The sequence below is a fragment of the Hoplias malabaricus genome, chromosome 2 (genome assembly GCF_029633855.1).
Source record: "Hoplias malabaricus isolate fHopMal1 chromosome 2, fHopMal1.hap1, whole genome shotgun sequence".
NCBI lineage: Eukaryota > Metazoa > Chordata > Actinopteri > Characiformes > Erythrinidae > Hoplias > Hoplias malabaricus.
In genome coordinates this window covers 73856231-73877074 of record NC_089801.1, presented here as the reverse complement: position 1 = coordinate 73877074, position 20844 = coordinate 73856231, and the positions used below count along the sequence as shown (strand labels likewise).

At 41.0% G+C, this 20844-nt stretch overlaps 1 protein-coding gene across 4 annotated transcripts; it reads left to right on the top strand.

The window, feature by feature from the left end:
• Positions 1 to 3692: 3692 nt before the first annotated feature.
• Positions 3693 to 19909, top strand: chst10 (carbohydrate sulfotransferase 10). Of its 4 annotated transcripts, none has more exons than XM_066659978.1 (6): positions 3693 to 3830; positions 9614 to 9736; positions 11569 to 11675; positions 17306 to 17540; positions 17763 to 17868; positions 18026 to 19909. In XM_066659978.1, the coding sequence occupies exons 2-6, from the start codon at positions 9631 to 9633 to the stop codon at positions 18573 to 18575; spliced, it is 1104 nt and encodes a 367-aa protein (XP_066516075.1). In that variant the 5' UTR covers positions 3693 to 3830; positions 9614 to 9630; the 3' UTR covers positions 18576 to 19909. The 4 variants fall into 4 exon arrangements, with proteins under 4 accessions (XP_066516075.1, XP_066516078.1, XP_066516076.1 ...); XM_066659981.1 differs by having other exon boundaries at positions 3699 to 3837; XM_066659979.1 differs by having other exon boundaries at positions 3712 to 3816.
• Positions 19910 to 20844: the final 935 nt, after the last annotated feature.

The following is a 20844-nucleotide window of genomic DNA, read 5'->3' as shown; positions in this document are numbered from 1 at the left end:
TAAATTGTCAGTGTAAAAAATGTTGAGGTAACATTCAAGGGAAAGATATTCTGGAAACTTTAAGAAAAATTTGTTGACGACTTTTTTCCTTTTCAGGGAACATTTCCAAAGCAGACTTGAAACGAGAATGTAAAAAAAAAACTGGACAAATCCACCTTAATGGAACATTCTAGTGCAATGTTCCCAACAACAAAATTAGAACATTATGGGAACATTCTAAGAACATAATTTTGCAACATCCTAAGAATGTTCCAAGGCAACATTCCTAGAATGTTAAATTACTGGCATAAATAAGGTTGAGGTAATGTTCCCGGAATGTTTTTGCACTTAAAAAAAAAAATTCTCAGAACATTTCAAAAACTGGACAAAATTACATTGAGGGAACATTCCAGTGCAAAGTTCCCAACAACAAAAATAGAACATTATGGGAATGTTCTAAGAACATAAGTTTGCAACGTTCTAAGACCGTTCCAAGGCAAAATTCCTAGAATGTTAAATTATTGGTGCAAATAAATTTGAAGTAACCTTCCCAAAATGTATTGTAACTTTAAAAAAATGTTCTGGGATCGTTAAAAAAGTGAGATCCTGCCTCAAGTGGAGGAGTTCAAATACATCGGGTCTTGTTAACGAGTGAGGGAAAGATGGAGCGAGAGATTGACAGGCGGATCGGTGCAGCGTCAGCAGTAATGCGGGCTCTGTACCGGTCCGTTGTGGTGAAGCAAGAGCTGAACAGAAAAGCAAAGCTCTCGATTTACCGTTCAATCTACGTCCCAACCCTCACCTATGGTCACGAGCTTTAGGTAGTAACTGGAAGAAAGAGATCGCGGGTACAAGCGGCTGAAATGAGTTTTCTCCGCAGGGTGTCTGGACTCTCCCTTAGAGACAGGGTTAGGAGCTCGGACATCCGGGAGAGACTGGGAGTGGAGCCGCTGCTCCTCCACGTCGAGAGGAGCCAGTTGAGGTGGTTCGGGCATCTGGTCCGGATGCCTCCTGGACGCCTTCCTGGTGAGGTGTTCTGGGCATGTCCAATGGGGAGGAGGCCCCGGGAAAGACCAAGAACACGCTGGAGAGACTACATGTCTCGACTGGACTGGGAACGCCTCGGAATACCCCCGGAGGGGCTGGAAGCCGTGGCTGGGGAGAGAAAGGTCTGGGTTTCTTTACTTGGACTGCTTCCCCCATGACCCGGATAAGCGGTGGATTACTGATGGATGGATGGATGGATGGATGGAAATTCACATCGAGGGAACATTCAAGTGCGTGAGCCCAATGGCATTCCATAATGGTGTTCCATATTTTTTGGTCACTTTATCACAGCTCAATTTCACATGCTAATGCGCAAACAGCACCAAGGCACACCCAGTCTGCCAGAGCAAATTCCACGTGTGCAAGTGCATGTGCGTGGACATGCTACTTTCTGACTGTTCCACAAAAACCCACATTCCCAGGATTTGAATTTAGAGCTGGAGCGTGATTACACATGATTAGGGTTGCCAACCATCCCGTAAAGTATAGAATCATCCTGTGTATGGACTCAAAATGTGTGTTCCTTTTTAAACCAACACGGGACGAGAACCAGAGCCAGCTCTGCAGAGAACGAGCTTCTGATTGGTTGTCACTTTTATAAAGCCAGTCAGCATCCAGGGTTGGCTGTCTGTTATTTAATGCTGCAACCACTGGGAAGTCCCATACTCCTTCATTCGAATTCCAAAAGTTTCCAACCTTGGATGTGATGGGTTGGAGACAAGAACAGGAGACTGTGCATACACATACTCCCATAATTGTGCCCACCCGAATTTGCCCAGGCCCATTCTTCTTTCGGCTCCTCCTTCCCATCAGGGGTTGCCACAGTGGATCAGCCTCAATCTGCACCATCGATCTGGCAGTTTTTATGCAGGATGCCCTTCCTGATGCAACTCTCCCTATTTATCCAGGCTTTGGGATAGCACTGCAATGCGATGCATTCCACCCGAGGGGAATCTACGCGGAGGCGCTCACCCACAACCTCCATGTCCCATGAGCTGTGTGATAGTGACACTCCCTGCTGCACCAATGTGTCGCTCTTTTAAAAAACTTATTATTGCAGTAAAATATGTTAAATCATTCCTGCTTTAGCCCTGTGAAGGACTGGCGTCCCCTCCAGGGTGTATTCCTGCCTTGCGCCCAATGATTCCAGGTAGGCTCTGGACCCCCCGCGACCCTAAATTGGATAAGCGGTTACAGATAATGGATGGATGGAATGGATTCCTGCTTTATCTACAGCAAGAATGATTTTTGAAAGCAAATTAAGTACAGAATAGTGAAAAGAGACTTGGTTAAATATGGCAATTTTATTTTTCACAAAAATATCAGCACAATTAATTACAATTATAAACAGGATAAGATAAAATATCAACCAATCCCCTTGTTAAGTCAATACGCCATGTCTGGGTCCAAACTGCTGCTCGGTATATGTGTGTGTGTTTGTGTGTGTGTGTGCTTTTAAATGTTCAGCAATATAATGTATTATATAATATATATAATGTTTATACAAAATCTCATATAACACATTGTTCAGAACATTAAACACTGGAATATTTTCATTATTTGGTAAGTTAAGGCTTTATGTTGTTTCAGCAATAACGCCATACACCAGTAGGTGGCAGTAAATCATCATGATTAACAAATATCTTGATTACCCACTGTGAAAAAATCCAAATACACAAACTTAATGTGTTAATATATTCGAAACGTGTTAACACGTAAATACCTTAGCGTGTTAACACAAAGTTATATGCTACGTGTTAACACAGAGGATCCATCACGTTTAGAGATCAATGCCGTTCCATAAAAATTGTATGTGTTAACATGCAAATTTGTAATAATGTGTTAACGCCCATGTGTTCACACGTTTAGAGCCCAATGGCATTCCATAATGGTGTTCCATATTTTTTGGTCACGTTATCACAGCTCAATTTCACATGCTAATGCGCAAAATTTTAATAACGTGTTGACGCGCATGTGTTTAGAGCCCAATGGCATTCCATAGTGGGTGCGATGTTGTTCGACACAGGGATGGAGTGAGACTGAAGGGATATAAATGAAGCTGTGGAGAGGTCTAGCTCCCAAAAATATGCCACATGGTGACTTCAATAAATGTAGGAGGGCTAAATTCCCAGTTAAATTTAAGTAATATAAATGCTTTCTAATATAATTTACATTTTTAGAAATTACACATTCTTGTACTTTGTCAGTTAATGAACATATAGACAAATGATGTTGAAGAGTTTGGTGTGTTTTCCCCATGTCTGCGTGGATAAGTGGTTACAGACTGAATGAATGAATGAATAAATGAATATGTTGGTAGAGTAACACTGACTGAATATTAATATAATTTTACTGGCTGTTTAAAGGCACAAAAGTTGAAGAGAGTAACAGGTTTTGGAGGATAATTTTAGGTAGGTTGTTTAAAATTGCAAATTTCTAAATGTTTCCAGTTAAACGACTGCATTTTAACTTACTAATGTGTCATAATTTATCTGTATTTACTTTTTTTTGCAGTTTTGCTATGTTACTGAGATACAGAATATAAAGAAAATAAATGTCTGAACTTTCAAATGTCTGAACATTAAGAGGTAACTCGTGAGAGACTAACAGAGGCATTTCCCTGGTCCTCCAGCAGAAGGAGCGGTTTAATACGGTCTTCTCGTCAGTACCATCAAAGGCCTGTGGAGCAAAAATGACTGAAAACCAACGGGAATCTTTGGAGCTGTCACATCGAACCGGCGACAGGAGATGTCACGATATAAAACACCGCAGCTTTTACTTTTACTGAAGGTATAAACCAAGCGGTAAGCAGTAAGTAATAGTGTGTTTGTTTATGACACAACCAGACACTGCTGCTGATACAGCTGATGCTAGCATCTTATTCGAATTCTCCGTTCCACCTTAAAACTGACGTCTTCATTCTCGCGCTAACGGTCTCCCGAACGCAGCAGCTACACCGTTTAAGGTGGAATGGTGAATCTCGAAGAAGAAGCTAATATGTTTATATGCTGCCACTGCAGTGGCTGAGAAATGATAGCTGCTATTAAAGTATATTTAAAGGTCGTGGATTACATTGATCTTTTTCTTTAACGTATAAAGTTTTCTTTGGGGTGGAGTGTGAGAAAGTCCCAAAGCACCGCCTAAAATGAGATGAGGTCACTATCATGTGCAGCAGGCATGATGAGAGCCTGTAGATACAGTACTGTTCAGTGCTCTCTGGGCAGGTAGAACTGTTGAAATCAAGTTGGTGTGCGTGTTTAACCTTGAAGTGAGTAGACAAGGCATTCTGACTCCTTTACATGATAAATGTAGAGTTTATTTCGTGGGGGGGGAGTAGTGGTTGTTCAGCTAATGTGTTATTGTGCTGGCTAATGTAGAGGCTATCATTTCTTAGTTTTAAGTAGATTGATACAAGAGTGTTGGAATAAGCATAATTCAGTTGTTTAGTTACTCAGCAGTTTATGTATACGATTCTTAGTAATTTACTTATAATATCTCCTTAATTATGTGTGTTTATTGGTGTAGACCACACTGTGGGCACCTGTCTCCAGGAATATTTCCCCATTAAAATATTTGGATTGAATCTCTCTCTCAGCGTTTCTCTAACTGGAAAAACATCTCTCCATTCCTTTACCTGCTCCAACAGTGGAAACACAGAGCCTCTGACAGGGCTCCTATATGGAGATTGAATAGAAAATGATGAAGCTTCGACTAACTGTAAAGCTACACACTGACTTGTAGGGTTCATTTAGAAACATATTGTGTCATGTTTGTAGCTAATGTTTTGTTAACCATAAACATTACTGAAATGTAGCTCATCATTTTTGTAACTGAAAGTTGTGGAATAAATATGCTGTGTTTTTGTTTTTTGAGAGAGATTGTAATTTACAATTTAGTGCTACATATTTATAGACTCGTTGCAATTTGTGCTATACTATTAGAGTCCATTAATTTATAACTAACAGCAGAGACTCTCAGGCTGTGTTAATGTTGCCCTCTTCAAATTCAGTATTGTGTATCAAAGAATGTTGCTGTCTTAGAATTTAGTGTTTTGTAGCAACTACAAATGTTACATTTTTAAAATTCAGTACTCTTATAAAATAGTGTGACCTTATCTGAGTTTTCAAAAAAAGAGGACACATGCGTCAGGTTGGCAGCACAAATGCTTCCATAACCATGCAACCATGCTGCTGAAATTTAATACATAAACAGATAACTCTTTAACAAGATGAATAACAAATGCCTTTTTGGACAGATTCCTTTCCATTAAACATTTGGCGCTGAGCATAAACAATAACATTATATTTTTGTCATTTATTGACAGTTTATTATCATTGAAACCTGTTATTATCTGTTCATACTAAACTTCAGAACTCAAGCCCTGTGTTAAAGCGACTTGTTTACACCAGAAAACTCATGATCATTTAAACGTTACTAAATGCAAGCACCACATTTTATAAACCAGAAGTAATAAAGACTTGGGAAATGATCAGAGCCTCGCTGGGATCCAGATATTTATTTAGAAATACTTATATTTCATATTTTATAAAGTCTGACTGATAAAATGTGCTGTATGTGATAGATATAATTCAGTTTCTCCCCTGTTCCGGCTTTAATAATTCAGAGAGTTGGCCTGTTTTCTTCTAAAATTAATGTTAAATAGAAAAAGTGTGCAGATGTAACTTGATTAACTCGTCATAAAGGTGTGTCAGGTGTGTCCGTGTACTTTAGTCTCAAAATACTTTACAAATGCATAAATGTCAATCAACAAACTAAAGACATGTCACAAATATGTTTCACTATTCACAAACAAATACATCCCAATCTGTGTCTCACGGTCTGCAATTTGTACAAATACAGTTACATTCATAAATACATTTTTTTATTTTTGGTTTTCATAAATAAATTATAATTTTATGCGAAAATAAATACATTTGTTTAAATTTACATTGCACATATTTGGAAATATTACATTAAAATGTATTTGTAAATTGTTGAATCTGCATTGGGCGGCACGGTGGCGCAGCAGGTAGTGTCGCAGTCACACAGCTCTGGAGGTTGTGGGTTCAATTCCCAGAGTTGGTGTGTTCTCCCCGTGTCCGCGTGGGTTTCCTCCGGGTGCTCCGGTTTTCTCCCACAGTCCAAAAACACACGTTGGTAGGTGGATTGGCGACTCAAAAGTGTCCGTAGGTGTGAGTTTGTGAGTGAATGTGTGTGTGTCTGTGTTGCCCTGTGAAGGACTGGCGCCCCTTCCAGGGTGTATTCCAGCCTTGCGCCCAATGATTCCAGGTAGGCTCTGGACCCCGGCGACCCTGAATTGGATAAGCGGTTACAGATAATGAATGAATGAATGAATCTGCATTTGTGGACCAAGTCACTCACATGTTTTTCGTGAAATGCATTTGTTCATTTCCTTTCGCTGGTTTTTGGATTTGGAGACTTTCCTTTCGCATTTTACCCAATCCAAAAAACAAATGCAGACTGATGTGGCCAGCCGGCGTAAAACCTACTGCTAGGTGGCATTTTTGGCACTAGGTGGCACTCGCACCTACGGACACTTTTGAGTGTCCAATCCACCTACCAACCTGTGTTTTTGGAGTGTGGGAGGAAACCCATGCAGACAAGGGGAGAACACACCACACTCCTCACAGACAGTCACCTGGAGGAAACCCACGCAGACACAGGGAGAACACACCACACTCCTCACAGACAGTCACCTGGAGGAAACCCAAGCGGACACAGGGAGAACACACCAAACTCCTCACAGACAGTCACCCGGAGGAAACCCACGCAGACACAGGGAGAACACACCACACTCCTCACTGACAGTTACCTGGAGGAAACCCACGCGGACACAGAGAGAACACACCACACTCCTCACAGACAGTCACCCGGAGAAAACCCACGCGGACACAGAGAGAACACACCACACTCCTCACAGACAGTCACCCAGAGGAAACCCACACAGACACAGGGAGAACACACCACACTTCTCACAGACAGTCACCCGGAGGAAACCCACACAGACACAGGGAGAACACACCACACTCCTCACAGACAGTCACCGGGAGGAAACCCACTCAGACACAGAGAGAACACACCACACTCCTCGCAGACAGTCACCTGGAGGAAACCCACACAGACAGAGGGAGAACACACCACACTCCTCACAGACAGTCACCCGGAGGAAACCAACACAGACACAGGGAGAACACACCACACTCCTCACAGACAGTCACCGGGAGGAAACCCACTCAGACACAGAGAGAACACACCACACTCCTCGCAGACAGTCACCTGGAGGAAACCCACACAGACAGAGGGAGAACACACCACACTCCTCACAGACAGTCACCCGGAGAAAACCCACGCAGACACAGAGAGAACACACCACACTCCTCGCAGACAGTCACCCGGAGGAAACCAACACAGACACAGGGAGAACACACCACACTCCTCGCAGACAGTCACCCGGAGGAAACCAACACAGACACAGGGAGAACACACCACACTCCTCGCAGACAGTCACCCGGAGGAAACCAACACAGACACAGGGAGAACACACCACACTCCTCGCAGACAGTCACCCGGAGGAAACCAACACAGACACAGGGAGAACACACCACACTCCTCACAGACAGTCACCCGGAGCGGGACTTGAACCCACAACCTCCAGGACTCTGGAGATGTGTGACTGCGACACTAACTGCTGCACCACCCTGTTTAAATTTAGTAGCTTAATTAAATGACTAGGAAGGCTTCCTGATTGATTATGTGTATAGTAAAACCTTGACTTACGAGGGAATCATCTTACAAATTTTCCAAGATACAAGCCGTCACTCGGTTGATTTTATGCTTTAAGATGCGAGCCGAGATCTGAGTTACGAGCGAGTGAGCTTACACCACCCGCAATTAGGTAGCCCAGCAAACTTTCAGTTCACTTGGTTATCCTTCCGCGTGGACGTTCTTAGACCTGTTTTAGGGGGGCTGGAATGGATTAATAGCATTTCAGTTCATTTTAATGGGAAATTTTAATATGATATACAAGCAAATTTGGTTACGAGCTCGGTCACAGAATGAATTAAACTCATAAGTCAAGGTATTACTGTATTTAAAATAATTCCCTTAAAGGAGAACTCCATCTATTTTTCAGGTTTTGAGGTAAATTACTCAAACAAAAGTCATTCAACAATGTTTCATGATTTGGTCTAAAACATGTATTTTAAAAAATCCTTTCATGGCAGTTGAGGACACAGATTTGTCAGCATGATGTTTGATTATGTTTTATGCTGTATTATATAAAATTTGTGTGTTTATTAATGTTTTTTTGTGAGATTGTTGTTTTATAACATCAACCTGCCATTCGGTAAATCTGGCACATTTACATTATGAATAAATAAATAAATAAATAAAACAATGAGGAGTCAGGGTTTTGCAAAGTATAATGATAGCAGAATATTTACCTGTTTTTACTATTATCATCATTACATATTAAACAATATGAATAATGATGACTAACTAGGATTTTTAATATCTGCAAGATAAATATAGCTATTAACTTTGCTAAGACAATAATGTAAACATATATGTATATTTACACCGTAAAGAAAAATAAATCAAAATGTATAAAAGGAAGTGACATCTAAACGACAGTAACTATAATTAAATTTATTCATTTTATGTAATTGCTTAATCCTTTTCAGGGTCACAGTGGATCTGGAGCCTACTCAGAATCATTGGGCACAAGGCAGGAACACACCCTGGACAGGGCTCTCACACATTCACTTTTGAGTAACCAGTCCACCTACCAACATGTGTTTTTGGACTGTGCGAGTAAACCATATCATCTGGAGGAAACCCACAACCCCAGAGCCCTAGAGCTGTGGGGCAGTGACGCTGCCTGTAGCAACACATGCCACTCTAACATCTGGGACAATACTAGTTGTGAAAAAGACTGTCCACATAAATAGAAACGGAATTATTTAAAAGGCGCACCACACTGTGAGAGAAACTGAATCTTCTCTGATTCATGCTGGGGCTGGAATGGATTAATAGCATTTCAGTTAATTTTAATGGGAAATTTTAATATGATATACAAGCAAATTTGGTTACGAGCTCGGTCACAGAATGAATTAAACTCATAAGTCAAGGTATTACTGTATTTAAAATAATTCCCTTAAAGGAGAACTCCATCTATTTTTCAGGTTTTGAGGTAAATTACTCAAACAAAAGTCATTCAACAATGTTTCATGATTTGGTCTTGCAGGGAGTGGCCTATTGTTAGCTGGAATATTTTTGTTGGCTTCTCTATGCAGACATTAGTCTTATGGTCTTAGCTCACTTTGCCTTACCTTGCTTCTAGAGAATCAAATGGCCGTTGACTCCAGGACTTTCAGGGAAAACTGGCTTTTAGGAGCCTTCTCATACTTGGGGGATATGCAGGTGTATTTGTTTTAGTTTTTACAAAGTGTTCATCATATTTCTGTGCCTAGTCTTTATTTTCCTCTTGTTTTCCTAATTAAGCACCTTACTATGTGTTTCTTGTGGATTTTTCATTTAAAAAAGCATTCACTCTGTTTCTTCGCAGGCTCATTTAGCTTCTCCATGGCCCCTATGATGCGCCGTCACTGGCTATTGGTTGGGGTTTGTGGATGGGTTCTGCTCATTCTTGTGTTTATCAGCAAGTTTATCAACTTCAGAATGGCAGATGGTATGTATAGCATGGTCTTGTCAAACTGATCAAATTGTATCAGTTATTTGTCACTGTGCCTTGTTGGTTATATGATATTTTGTAGTCTGTGCATGGTTTATTTTTCTTCTTTTTTATTTTCAGCAAATTTGTGAAAATGTGAAGCCATAAGAGGGACGATAACCCACATAAAAATTGTGTTATAAAGAAATACCCTTTAATTATAAAATGACTATTCCACCTGAGGGATTTTCACCTTAGGAACCTTATTTTTACATTAGTAAATACTACACTTTAATAAAACGCAACCCAGGTTCGTTTGTTGGAGACGGACACATATTTTCCACAATCTGAAGTTTATTTTCAAAAAGACTTGAATTTACTTCAATAGTTCACAAATTCACACATTGGCCTAAATCACTAAAATACTTAGCTTGCAGCTATTAAATTAATAAATCAACATTCATTAAAATTCAAAAAAAGATCAATCAGAATTACTGCATAATAAATGGCAGACAATGTGTGCAATAAGATAGCTGCCACAACAATTAGTAAAGAAAATAAGACATACCTCAAAAATAAAAAATTAAAAGTAGAAATAATTCCTGCAAAAATAAACAAACGCCAAAGAAAACTAATCAACTGTAACAAAAAAACAAAACAAACCAATAAACAAAAACCAATAAGGCCAATATACACTTATGGAAACCAAACCCAACCAAATAAAAGAATAAAACAAACATGAGGAAGAGCAAATGAGGCCTACTGCGAAAGACAAATAAGGCCTGCTGTTTGAAAGCAGGTGAGGGAACCACAGAAAAATAATTGATAAAATATAATTAAGTACAAAATTAGAAAGTAACCAACTAAACCCAAAACATTAATAAAAAAAATTATTCTAACGAATTTCAAACGATAGAAATGAAAAAACTTAACACAAGAAGAAAAAAAAAACCAAATGAATATTACCAAATATCACAAAGTAAATTAACTGCATCTTGGAGACAAACCCAAACAAAGAAATAACCAAAAACAAAACATGAACAAAACAGCCACAAAAGTGGCACTAATCTGTTGACAAAGTAGCAGCTTAACAGCCGGAATATGCAACTTAACCAAGACGTGGAGAAAGCAGAGGCACCACGAGAGGAGGAACAGCTAGAGGGACGTTAACCTCCTTTAAAACAGAGTCTAGGAAATACAGTACAGTTTATATATACCACCACACTCCGCAAGGAGCATATAACTAAAGCCTGTAAAGACATACCAGCACTATGAGGTGCGACAACCGATAGAGGAGAAGGACCAGCGGGCAGCATGACGGATTTAGCAAAATATAATTAAAGTGTAAATACAAAAACTTTAAAGACATTCTTGGTAGAGAGGGAGCAACATGCCTACCTGGAGTTAAACTTGTCAAACAGCAAAATAGTGAAGCAGAGGATGAATAAAGGCCTCAGACCATGGCACAACACTAACACAGCAATCACTGAAATTATTAAAACACACAAATCGCCGCAGTCTTGCCTCAATCCACCACGCCAAACCACACGCAAGCCAATGACAGGAAGGTCAAGTTCACTGGAAGGGTGGGAGACAACAACTCACTAAGCCCTCCTAACCCCCTTTTTATAGGGCTAAAGCGACCGCCCCACAATTAACCCGTGCCATGACCCTTCCATGGCTATTAAATGGGAATAAATAAAAACACCTTCTGCCACAAAAAGAATCAATATTATTGAATAACTACATGATTTAGTCTTAATATAAATTGTAATTGCAATTTTATATCCATGTTGTTAAATTCTTTGACATAAACACTCATAGAAACTTCCACACATTCTCATTTTCAGACTATGGGGGAAGGGTTGAAATGCTGAACTGGACCTTTCCATCTGTAAAGTCCATGAAACCTCTACAGGAGCAGCTTGCACAGAAGACAGCATCTCAGTCTCCAGCAGTGAGTCAGCTTTTTGGCGTCCACGTTCAAGTTATTAGCATTTCACTTAGCATTTCTGTCCTTGCTGTAGGTGTTGAAGCAGGGTTTTTAAATTGTATTAGTTTTCATAAAGGGGAATCTCATGATTTTTCCTTGATTCAGTTGAGTCCTTCAATAATAAAACCATAAATCAGCAATTTCCATGTTTTAGTAGCACTGCTTGCTTATCCAGTCTTAAAATTAGAGGTAATTTGACGTTCTGCTTACGGAAGAGCAAAGACACCTGGAGTTTTTTAGAGAGCGGAAGGAACTCCAAACTTTGAAAAGCATGAACTGAGATGAGGATATTGTTCTATTCCTGCTCCATAGCTGGGTAACATTGACTCATTTTTGTTTCATATAATTAATTATGTAATTTGGGTGCTGTTTTACCTCGCATCACAATACATACCCCTCTTTGCCTTTTAAAACGTTAACTGAATTATTGGCATTTTAGAGCATAACAGTATCACATAATTACAAACTTTTGGACAGCAGAGAATTTATGTTGATGGCATGTAATATTTATTTATAAGTAATTATTAAAATGTTTGGATTTTTTTCCAGAATTGATTTATTAAACAAACAGTCAAGGAACCCAGATTCTTGTCTGTGCATCCTTAATAACCTAAATAATTGGATGTTGCCACACTTAGTGGAAAAGATGCTATTGTCGGGTCAAAAGGGCCTTCTGCCTTAAACAGGTTATCTGTCTAATTTATAAATGATAACACAGCTTTAAAAGATTTCACAGGCACGGGTTTCTGGTTAAAAGAGAAATGGTTCCATTCTTTATTTGAAGAATTAAGGCTTTCAAAAACAAGCTTTAATTCGACTTACCATCCCTGAAAGTCCACAGATTTTATACCCTTTTTTGGGCAAGGAGGTGTCAACACCTGGCTTCTCCTTGTCTTTCCTAAATACACCAAACCCCTTGATCATTATTTATAATTGACATGATTATTTTAGGTTATTTTAGGTAGCCTCAATGTGGCTCCGGCCTGAAGAGAGGAAAACTTTGACTGTTGTGTGTGTGTGAGTATTCAGACTTCTTGAAGGTAGTGAGTGGAGTCATAGAGAAGATTCCATGCACTGACTCTATTGTTTTGCCTGGGGATTTCAATTTTCACTTTGGCAATGATGAGAAACTTGGAGAGGAGTGATTGGGAGGAACGGCCTGCCTGATCTGAACCCGAGTGGTGGAATGTTATTGGAATGCTGTGCTAATCATGGTTTGTCCATAACGTACACCATGTTTGAACACAAGGTTGCTCATAAGTGTACTTGGTACCAGAGTACCTTTGGATAAAGATCAATGATCAACTTTGTGGTCATGTCTTCTGATCTGAGGCCTTATGTTTTGGACACTCGGGTAAAGAGAGGGGCTGAGCTGTCAGCTGATCACCATGGAGCCCCTGGAGTGGATGAGATTCGCCCAGAATTACTGAAGGCACTCGATACTGTGGGGCTGTCTTCGATGGCATGTCTCTACAATATTGCATGGACCTCGGGAACAGTGCCTTTGGATTGGCAAATGTGGTGGTGGTTCTTATATTTGAAAAAGAGAACCGGATAATGTGTGCCAATTATCGCAGCATCACACTTCTCTGCCTCCCTGGGAAAGTCTATGCCAAGGTGCTAGAAAGGAAAATCCGTTGGATAGTAAACCCTAGGATTTTGGAGGAACAATGCAGATTTCGTCCTGGCCAGAGAACTATGGACCAACTCTACTTTTTCACAGATGATTGAGAGGGTGTGGGAATTTGCTACTCCATTCTACACATGCTTTGTGGATTTGGAGAAGGTTTTTGACCGTGTTCCCCCGAGAGATTCTGTGGTAGGTGCTCCAGGAGTATGGGATGCCAGGGTCGCTGAGCCGTATGGTCCTTGTACTCTAGGCAGTAAGTCAAGCTTGTTTATTGTGGGCACTGGACTCCGTCAGGGCTGTGCCTTGTCTCCACTACTGTTCCTGATATCCATGGACAGGGTGTCGAGGCATAGCCTGGGAGAGGAAGGCTTCTGTCGAGGAGCTTGAGAGGTGGCATCTCTGCTGTTTGTGGATGATGTTGTTCTTCTGGCTTCTTCACACGGAGTGTGAAGCAGTCAGTATGCGGATCAGCACCTCCAAGTCAGAGAACATGGTTATCTCCCAGAAACAGATAGCATTTTCCCTTGAGGTAGTGGGTGAGAACCTACCCCAACTGAAGGAGTTCAAGTATCGGGGGCTTGTTCACGAGTGATGGGAAGAGGGATCGTGAGGTTGACCGTAGGTTAGGTGCAGGGTCTGCAGTAATGTGGTCACTGTACCGGACAGTCTAGGTGAAGAGAGAGCTGAGCCATAAAGCAAAGCACTCAGTTTAGTGGTCCGATGGTTTAATGGTTTGATCCAAGATGGCGCCGCTTGGGTGGCAGCTAGTTACGGTAGCTCCGAGCATGTTTTTGTCCTCTTGTTGTTGTACCTTTTTCTTGTTTTTTTCCAGCACCGGTCTTAGTCTGAAGTGTGCACTTAGGAATGTACAACTCATGAGATTGTGGATTTGTATTTTTCTCTTGTTGGGGATACTTAAATCGGCATTAGCGGAACCTTTCAGCTATGGCTCTATTGTTTACACTCGAGAGCAGCTGGAACGAAGTGCCAGGAGAAGAAAACACGGTATAAATCACGTATACCATCTGTCATCATGGGGAACGTAAGATCTCTCCCTAATAAGATGGATGAGCTAATGGCGCTAACCAGGCTGCAGAGGGAATACCGGGAGTGTAGCATTATGTGCCTCACAGAGACCTGGCTGAACAAATTCACACAACAGACTCACACATTACTCTGGAGGGTTTTAAACATGTGAGAGCGGACAAGAAAGCAAAGGAAAGTGGTAAGAGGGAAGGGATGGCTTTATTGATGTTTGTGAATCATAGATGGTGTAATTTGGGGCATATTTGGATGAAGGATCAGTACTGCTGTAAAGACATTGAACTGCTAGCTGTTAGCATTAGGCCATATTATCTCCCAAGGGAATATTTGAATGTTATTGTGATAATTGTATACATCCCCCCTGTCAGCGGATGCTGCGACAGTCTGCGAGTGCTTACACACAGTAGTGTCAAAGTTTCAGACGTCGCATCCCCAGTCCCTGCTCTTAATTTCTGGTGACTTTAATCATGCTTCACTGTCCTCCACTCTCCCAACATTCACTCAGTATGTCAAATGTCACACCAGAGCCAATAAAACCCTGGATCTAATGTATGTGAACACTAAGGATGCTTACTGTTCATCACCCCTTCCCCTGTTGGGTCGTTCTGATCACAACCTTGTTCTTCTGTCCCCTGTATACATACCTGTGGTGAATAAACAACCACCCACCAAGAGGTATGTAAGGAACTGGTCTGAGGAAACCAGTAGAGCACAGAGGGACTGCTTTGACACCACAGACTGGGATGTGTTATGTGAACCTCATGGGGAGGATATTGACTGCGCATCCTAGGGTGCCTAACCACTTCAGGCCAGTAGCTCTAACCTCTCACCTAATGAAGACCATGGAGAGAATTGTTCTCATTCACCTTCGACACCTGGTAAATAGCGGGATGGACCCCCTGCAGTTCGTGTATTGACCGGGCATTGGTGTGGCAGACGCTGTCATCTACCTGCAACACCGATCACTTTTGCACCTAGAGGGCACCGGGAGCACTGTAAGAGTAATGTTCTTTGACTTTTCCAGTGCTTTCAATACAATCCAGCCATCACTGCTTAGGGGGAAGTTGGAGGGAGCTGGAGTTGACTGTCATCTGGCTGCATGGATCACCGATTACCTCACCAACAGACCACAGTATGTGAGGCTACGTGACTGCATGTCTGATGTGGTGGGCTGCAGCACGGGGGCCTCCCAAGATATAGTTCTCTCTCCCTTCCTATTTACACTCTACACATCAGACTTCAGTTATAACTCAGACAGCTGCCACCTCCAGAAGTTCTCTGATGATACAGCCATCATTGGACCTGTGTCAGAGGGGAACGATCTAGAGTATAGAGAGGTCATCACCAACTTTGTGGGCTGGTGTGACCTGAACAAACTGCATATTAATGCCAGCTAGACAAAGGAGGTGCTGATCGATTTCAGGAAGAAGGCTACCCAAATTGCACCAGTGAACATCCAGGGTGTGGACATTTGAGATTGTGGAGGAGTATAAATATCTGGGTGTTCACATTAACAATAAACTGGACTGGTCACTAAACACAGATGTCTTGTACAAGAAGAGCCAAAGTTGTCTCCACTTGCTGAGGAGGCCGAGGTCCTTTGGGGTGAGCAGGACACTGCTACGGACATTTTATAACACTGCAGCTGCATCAGTGATTTTCTACTCTGTGGTCTGTTGGGGCTGTGGAAGCTCAGATAGGGACAGGAAGAGGCTTAATAAACTGGATAGAAGGGCTGGCTCTGTCTTAGACTGTCCTTTGAACTCCATAGACGAGGTGGGGGAGAGGGGAATGTCAGCAAAACTAACATCAATTGTGGATAACCCCTCTCACCCCCTATTTGCGACGATGGGGGCCTTGAGCAGCTCCTTTAGCAGACGACTGTTACACCCACAGTGTAGGAAGGAGAGATACCGAAGGTCATTCATACCTACTGCTATTAGATTATACAATACTCACTATATGTAATATACACTATTATCTTGCATATATTTGTTCATAGATCTGTTTATCACAACCAGTATTACTACCTCTGCCTTTTTTCCCAACAATGTGAATAATGATGTGCAATAATTGAAATCCCTGATTTCTGTGTAGGTGCATGGGTATATATGTTGGTTTGTATGTAAGTTTTTAAGTCTTTATATCAATACTCTATAGTTTTATTGTGTTACTGTTTTTCCCATTATTTTGTCCAATGCTCAAGATCGTTTGCTGCTGTAACAAGTGAATTTCCCCGATGTGGGATCAATGAAGTCAAAGTCTAAGTCAGTCTATGTCCCCACTCTTACCTATGATTATGATCTCTGGGTAATAACCGAAAGAACAAGATCGTGGATACAAGTGGCCGAAATGAGTTTTCTCCGACGGGTCGCTGGGCGTATTCTCCGTGATCAAGTGTGGAGCTCAGTGACCAGGGAGGAGCTAGGAGTAGAGTCGCTGCTCCTTCGCATTGAGAGAAGTCACTTGAGGTGGTTCGGGCATCTTATAAGGGAGCCTCCCACTGGAGGTATACCAGGCATGTCCAGCTGTAAGGAGCCCCTGAGGTAGACCCAGGACACGCTGGAGGGATTATATCTCCTGGCTGGCCTGGGAACACCTGGGGATCCCCCAGGAGGAGCTGGTGGGATTTGCAGGGGGCAGAGATGTGTGGGCTTCTTTGCTCGCCCTGTTGCCACTGCGACCCTGAAATTGATAAGCGGAACTGATAATGATGAGTTTTTAATTTGTGTATTTCCATATTTAATAATTAAGTTAATGTTTTAGCCATTTATCTATGTCCCTATATTTAAAGATGCTGGTTTTTTTTTAACTGTTGTGTATATTTTTGTACATAATCACTTGCTGATGCATCACCGGAAGGCCAGTAAATTTGTCAGATTTTTGGAATTCTTTCTTAATTTGTTTTTATTTTGTGTAGTCTTCAGGAGGTCCAGCTGAATTTGAGCTGTCAGACTGGCACTTAGTGACTGTGCAGCGTTTGCAGCTTTTGTCCAGAGTTTGCAAGGACTCCTCTCTCTGGAACCTCACTCACACTCCGCTGCGCAAGTTTGTTCTAGATCGCATCTTCGTTTGTGACAAACACAAAATTCTTTTCTGCCAAACCCCCAAGGTGGGCAACACACAGTGGAAGAAGGTCCTCATTGTTCTCAATGGTGAGAGATTTTGTTCAGTACACACTGCTTTTATCTCTATACATAGACACTTATAGATTTAAAGTGAAATTTAGATTTCTTTAATATAGTTATCCTCAATTGAACACAATTGATTACAATTATGTGAATTAGCACGAACTAGATTTCAAAAATATGGTATTTGGAGTCTGTTTTCTGCAGTAGTTTTCTCACTGCTTTGTGTTGTGTTTCTGTAACTTTTAGGAAAGTTCTCCAAGGTTGAAGATATACCTGAGAATGTGGTCCATCACCACGAGATAAACGGTTTACCTCGCCTGTCCTCTATGAGCGACACAGAGATCACTGAAAGGTCTGGAAATTTCATGGTTAAGCTTGTCTCACAAGCTGTAAATAGTTCCTAGTACTATTTATAAGTCTGTTTAAACTTCAAGATACTTTACCTTGATCATTGATATCTTGATATCTTGATTCCTTATTTACTTGCATCTGCTTAAATGCTGTTTCAGATTACATACATACTTTAAGTTCTTCATCGTCCGAGACCCCTTCGAGCGTCTCATTTCTGCCTTCAAGGACAAGTTTGTGAAGAATCCACGCTTTGAGCCATGGTACAAGCACAACATAGCGCCTGCCATTATTCGCAAGTACCGAAAAAGTCACCGCGACAGTGAAGAGAGTGCTGGCCTGCATTTTGAGGACTTTGTTCGCTACTTGGGCGATGAAGCAGGCCGGCAGCATCTGGATCGGCAGTTTGGAGAACATATCATCCACTGGTTAACCTACACTGAACTGTGTGCTCCATGTGATATTTCATATGATGTGGTGGGGCACCATGAGACTCTTGAGAGTGACGCTCCATATATTCTGAAAGCTGCAGGGATTGCCGATTTGGTGTCATACCCCACAATCCCACCTGGAATAACCAGTTACAACCGGACCAAGGTGGAACATTATTTCTCTGGGATCAGCAAGCGGGACATTCGCCGCCTCTATGCTCGTTACCAGGGAGACTTTAGCCTCTTCGGCTACAATAGACCTGATTTCCTGTTGGACTGATGAGAGAGGCTGAGTTAGTTTATTTTTGTGGAATGCACTATTTTGTAATACAGCAAAACAAAAAAATGCCTGATTTCTGGCAAACGTTTTCTGCTGCTTGGGATGATATTGAAGTTTTGCCCTTTTGCACTGATCGGGGACCAGTTTTATGTTTGTTCTTACCTTGGTATGTAAGTAAGGAGCTGAATTCTAGGAATGAATTGTGACGTCAACAGTAAGGGGCAACTGCAACGGAGAGCAGATGGTTTTGCTGGGATTTTAAGCATGCAGATGTTCTTCTTATGGATCTTATTGGATCTTGTGGTGGAGCTGATTGCTGCCTTGTGTTGCCTGGTCCCAGTTTTCCAGCCTTGTTACTTGGTTCTTTTTTATTTGCCATATGAAAATTAAAGTGCCAGATTTATGATGTTATTTAACAAAGGTTTTATGTTTTGCTAGAAAGGTCTTAACACTTTTTGAAGAGAAGTTGACTTCATAGGAAAACTTTGTCTAGGATAAAATTATGGGCTTCCTGCAACATCCTGTAAAACTGAACAAAGGCAGTGTTTGCTGTACTGCGGTACTGTGTGAAAGTCAGAACACCCTCCATCTATTCATTCTCCTGTCAGAACAGCCATGCATTATGTGATGTTCATTTTCAAAGGACACTAAAGATAAACATAATTACAGCTTTTGTCTTGTATCGCATTGGAGTCCAAATAATGTAAGTTACAAATTGAGACTCATCAGTACATAAAACCTACTACGTTTTTCCAGTTCAGGGTTTTTTTTATTTTATTATTATTATTATTATTATTATTATTGATGTTGTTATTTTTTTATTTAACTCATTTTATTATTATTATTATTTTACATTAAAGTACTGTGAAATGTTTACCTTAATGGCTTGATTGGAAATTGAATAAAAGAAACCGTGATTTCTGACTTTGCAAAGTACTCCACATGCAAGGAATTTTAAATTTTAAGTTCTAACCACAGATGTTCTGATTGTTCACAGCAATATAAACAAAGTATTTATAAAAATCAGAGACACTGCTCTGAGCTCTTGAGGAATCGAAATAAAAGTTGTGTATTTGCTAAATTGCTGTAAAATAACTTGCGGAAGTGTACTGAAAACTGAAGATTCTTCTGGAAAAACTGATGTAATTTTTTGATGGTTTGAGTTTTGAGAACTTATGCTTTTTGTTTTATCAGTACACATGTATTGACATGTCTTCCAAAAATTTACCTCTCTAACTACGTATCTGTAAGAACTGACAGAGGAACTTGGAGGTAATTTACTAATAGGATGATATTATTGAATATTCCCAATATTCATTTCTAATAAATTTCAAAATGTCTTATATTGTATGTGAAAGTCCTTTTTATTGTATACTGAAGAATGTGTTTATAGATCTCCAATGCCTTTTTTTCTAGTATAAAGTAAGGGTTTGGTATGGTCTAAGGGTTATATGCTGACAGGATGGTTCATAATATGTGAATGTGATTAAAAGAGCTTTTAGCTCTGGTGAAGTACTTTCCTAGTGTTATGGCAATTGTCATCCCTAAATCTAAATTCATTCATTCATTCATTGTCTGTAACCCTTATCCAGTTCAGGGTCGCGGTGAGTCCAGAGCCTACCTGGAATCATTGGGCGCAAGGCGGGATTACACCCTGGAGGGGGCCATAAATCTAAATCACATCCCTAAATCTAACTAAAGAAATGTACTGCAAAGCACTTTTCCCTTCTCAAAAGGCTTCAAGCACAGCATGTTCTGTACCATCATAATCACCATATATTAATACTGTGTTTTATAATCATTTCAGGGCTGCACGGTGGCGCAGCAGGTAGGTATCGCAGTCACAAAGCTCCAGGGATCTGGAGGTTGTGGGTTTGATTCCCGCTCCGGGTGACTGTCTGTGTGGTGTGTTCTCCCCGTGTCCGCGTGGGTTTCTTCCGGGTGACTGTCTGTGAGGAGTGTGGTGTGGTCTGCGTGTGTTTCCTCGGGGTGATTGTCTGTGAGGAATGTGGTGTGTTCTCCCCCTGTCCGCATGGGTTTCCTCCGGGTGATTGTCTGTGAGGAGTGTGGTGTGTTCTCCCTGTGTCTGCGTGGGTTTCCTCCGGGTGCTCCGGTTTTTCATCACATTCCTCCCTGCTTTTTAATGATTAATAAAACATGTAATATGGACAACAATTTAATCATAAATCAATGTAAAGTAATAAAATGCAAAAGATAACATCATCCCCAATTGCTGCCATTACTATCAATGAAATGATCTGTGATAGCA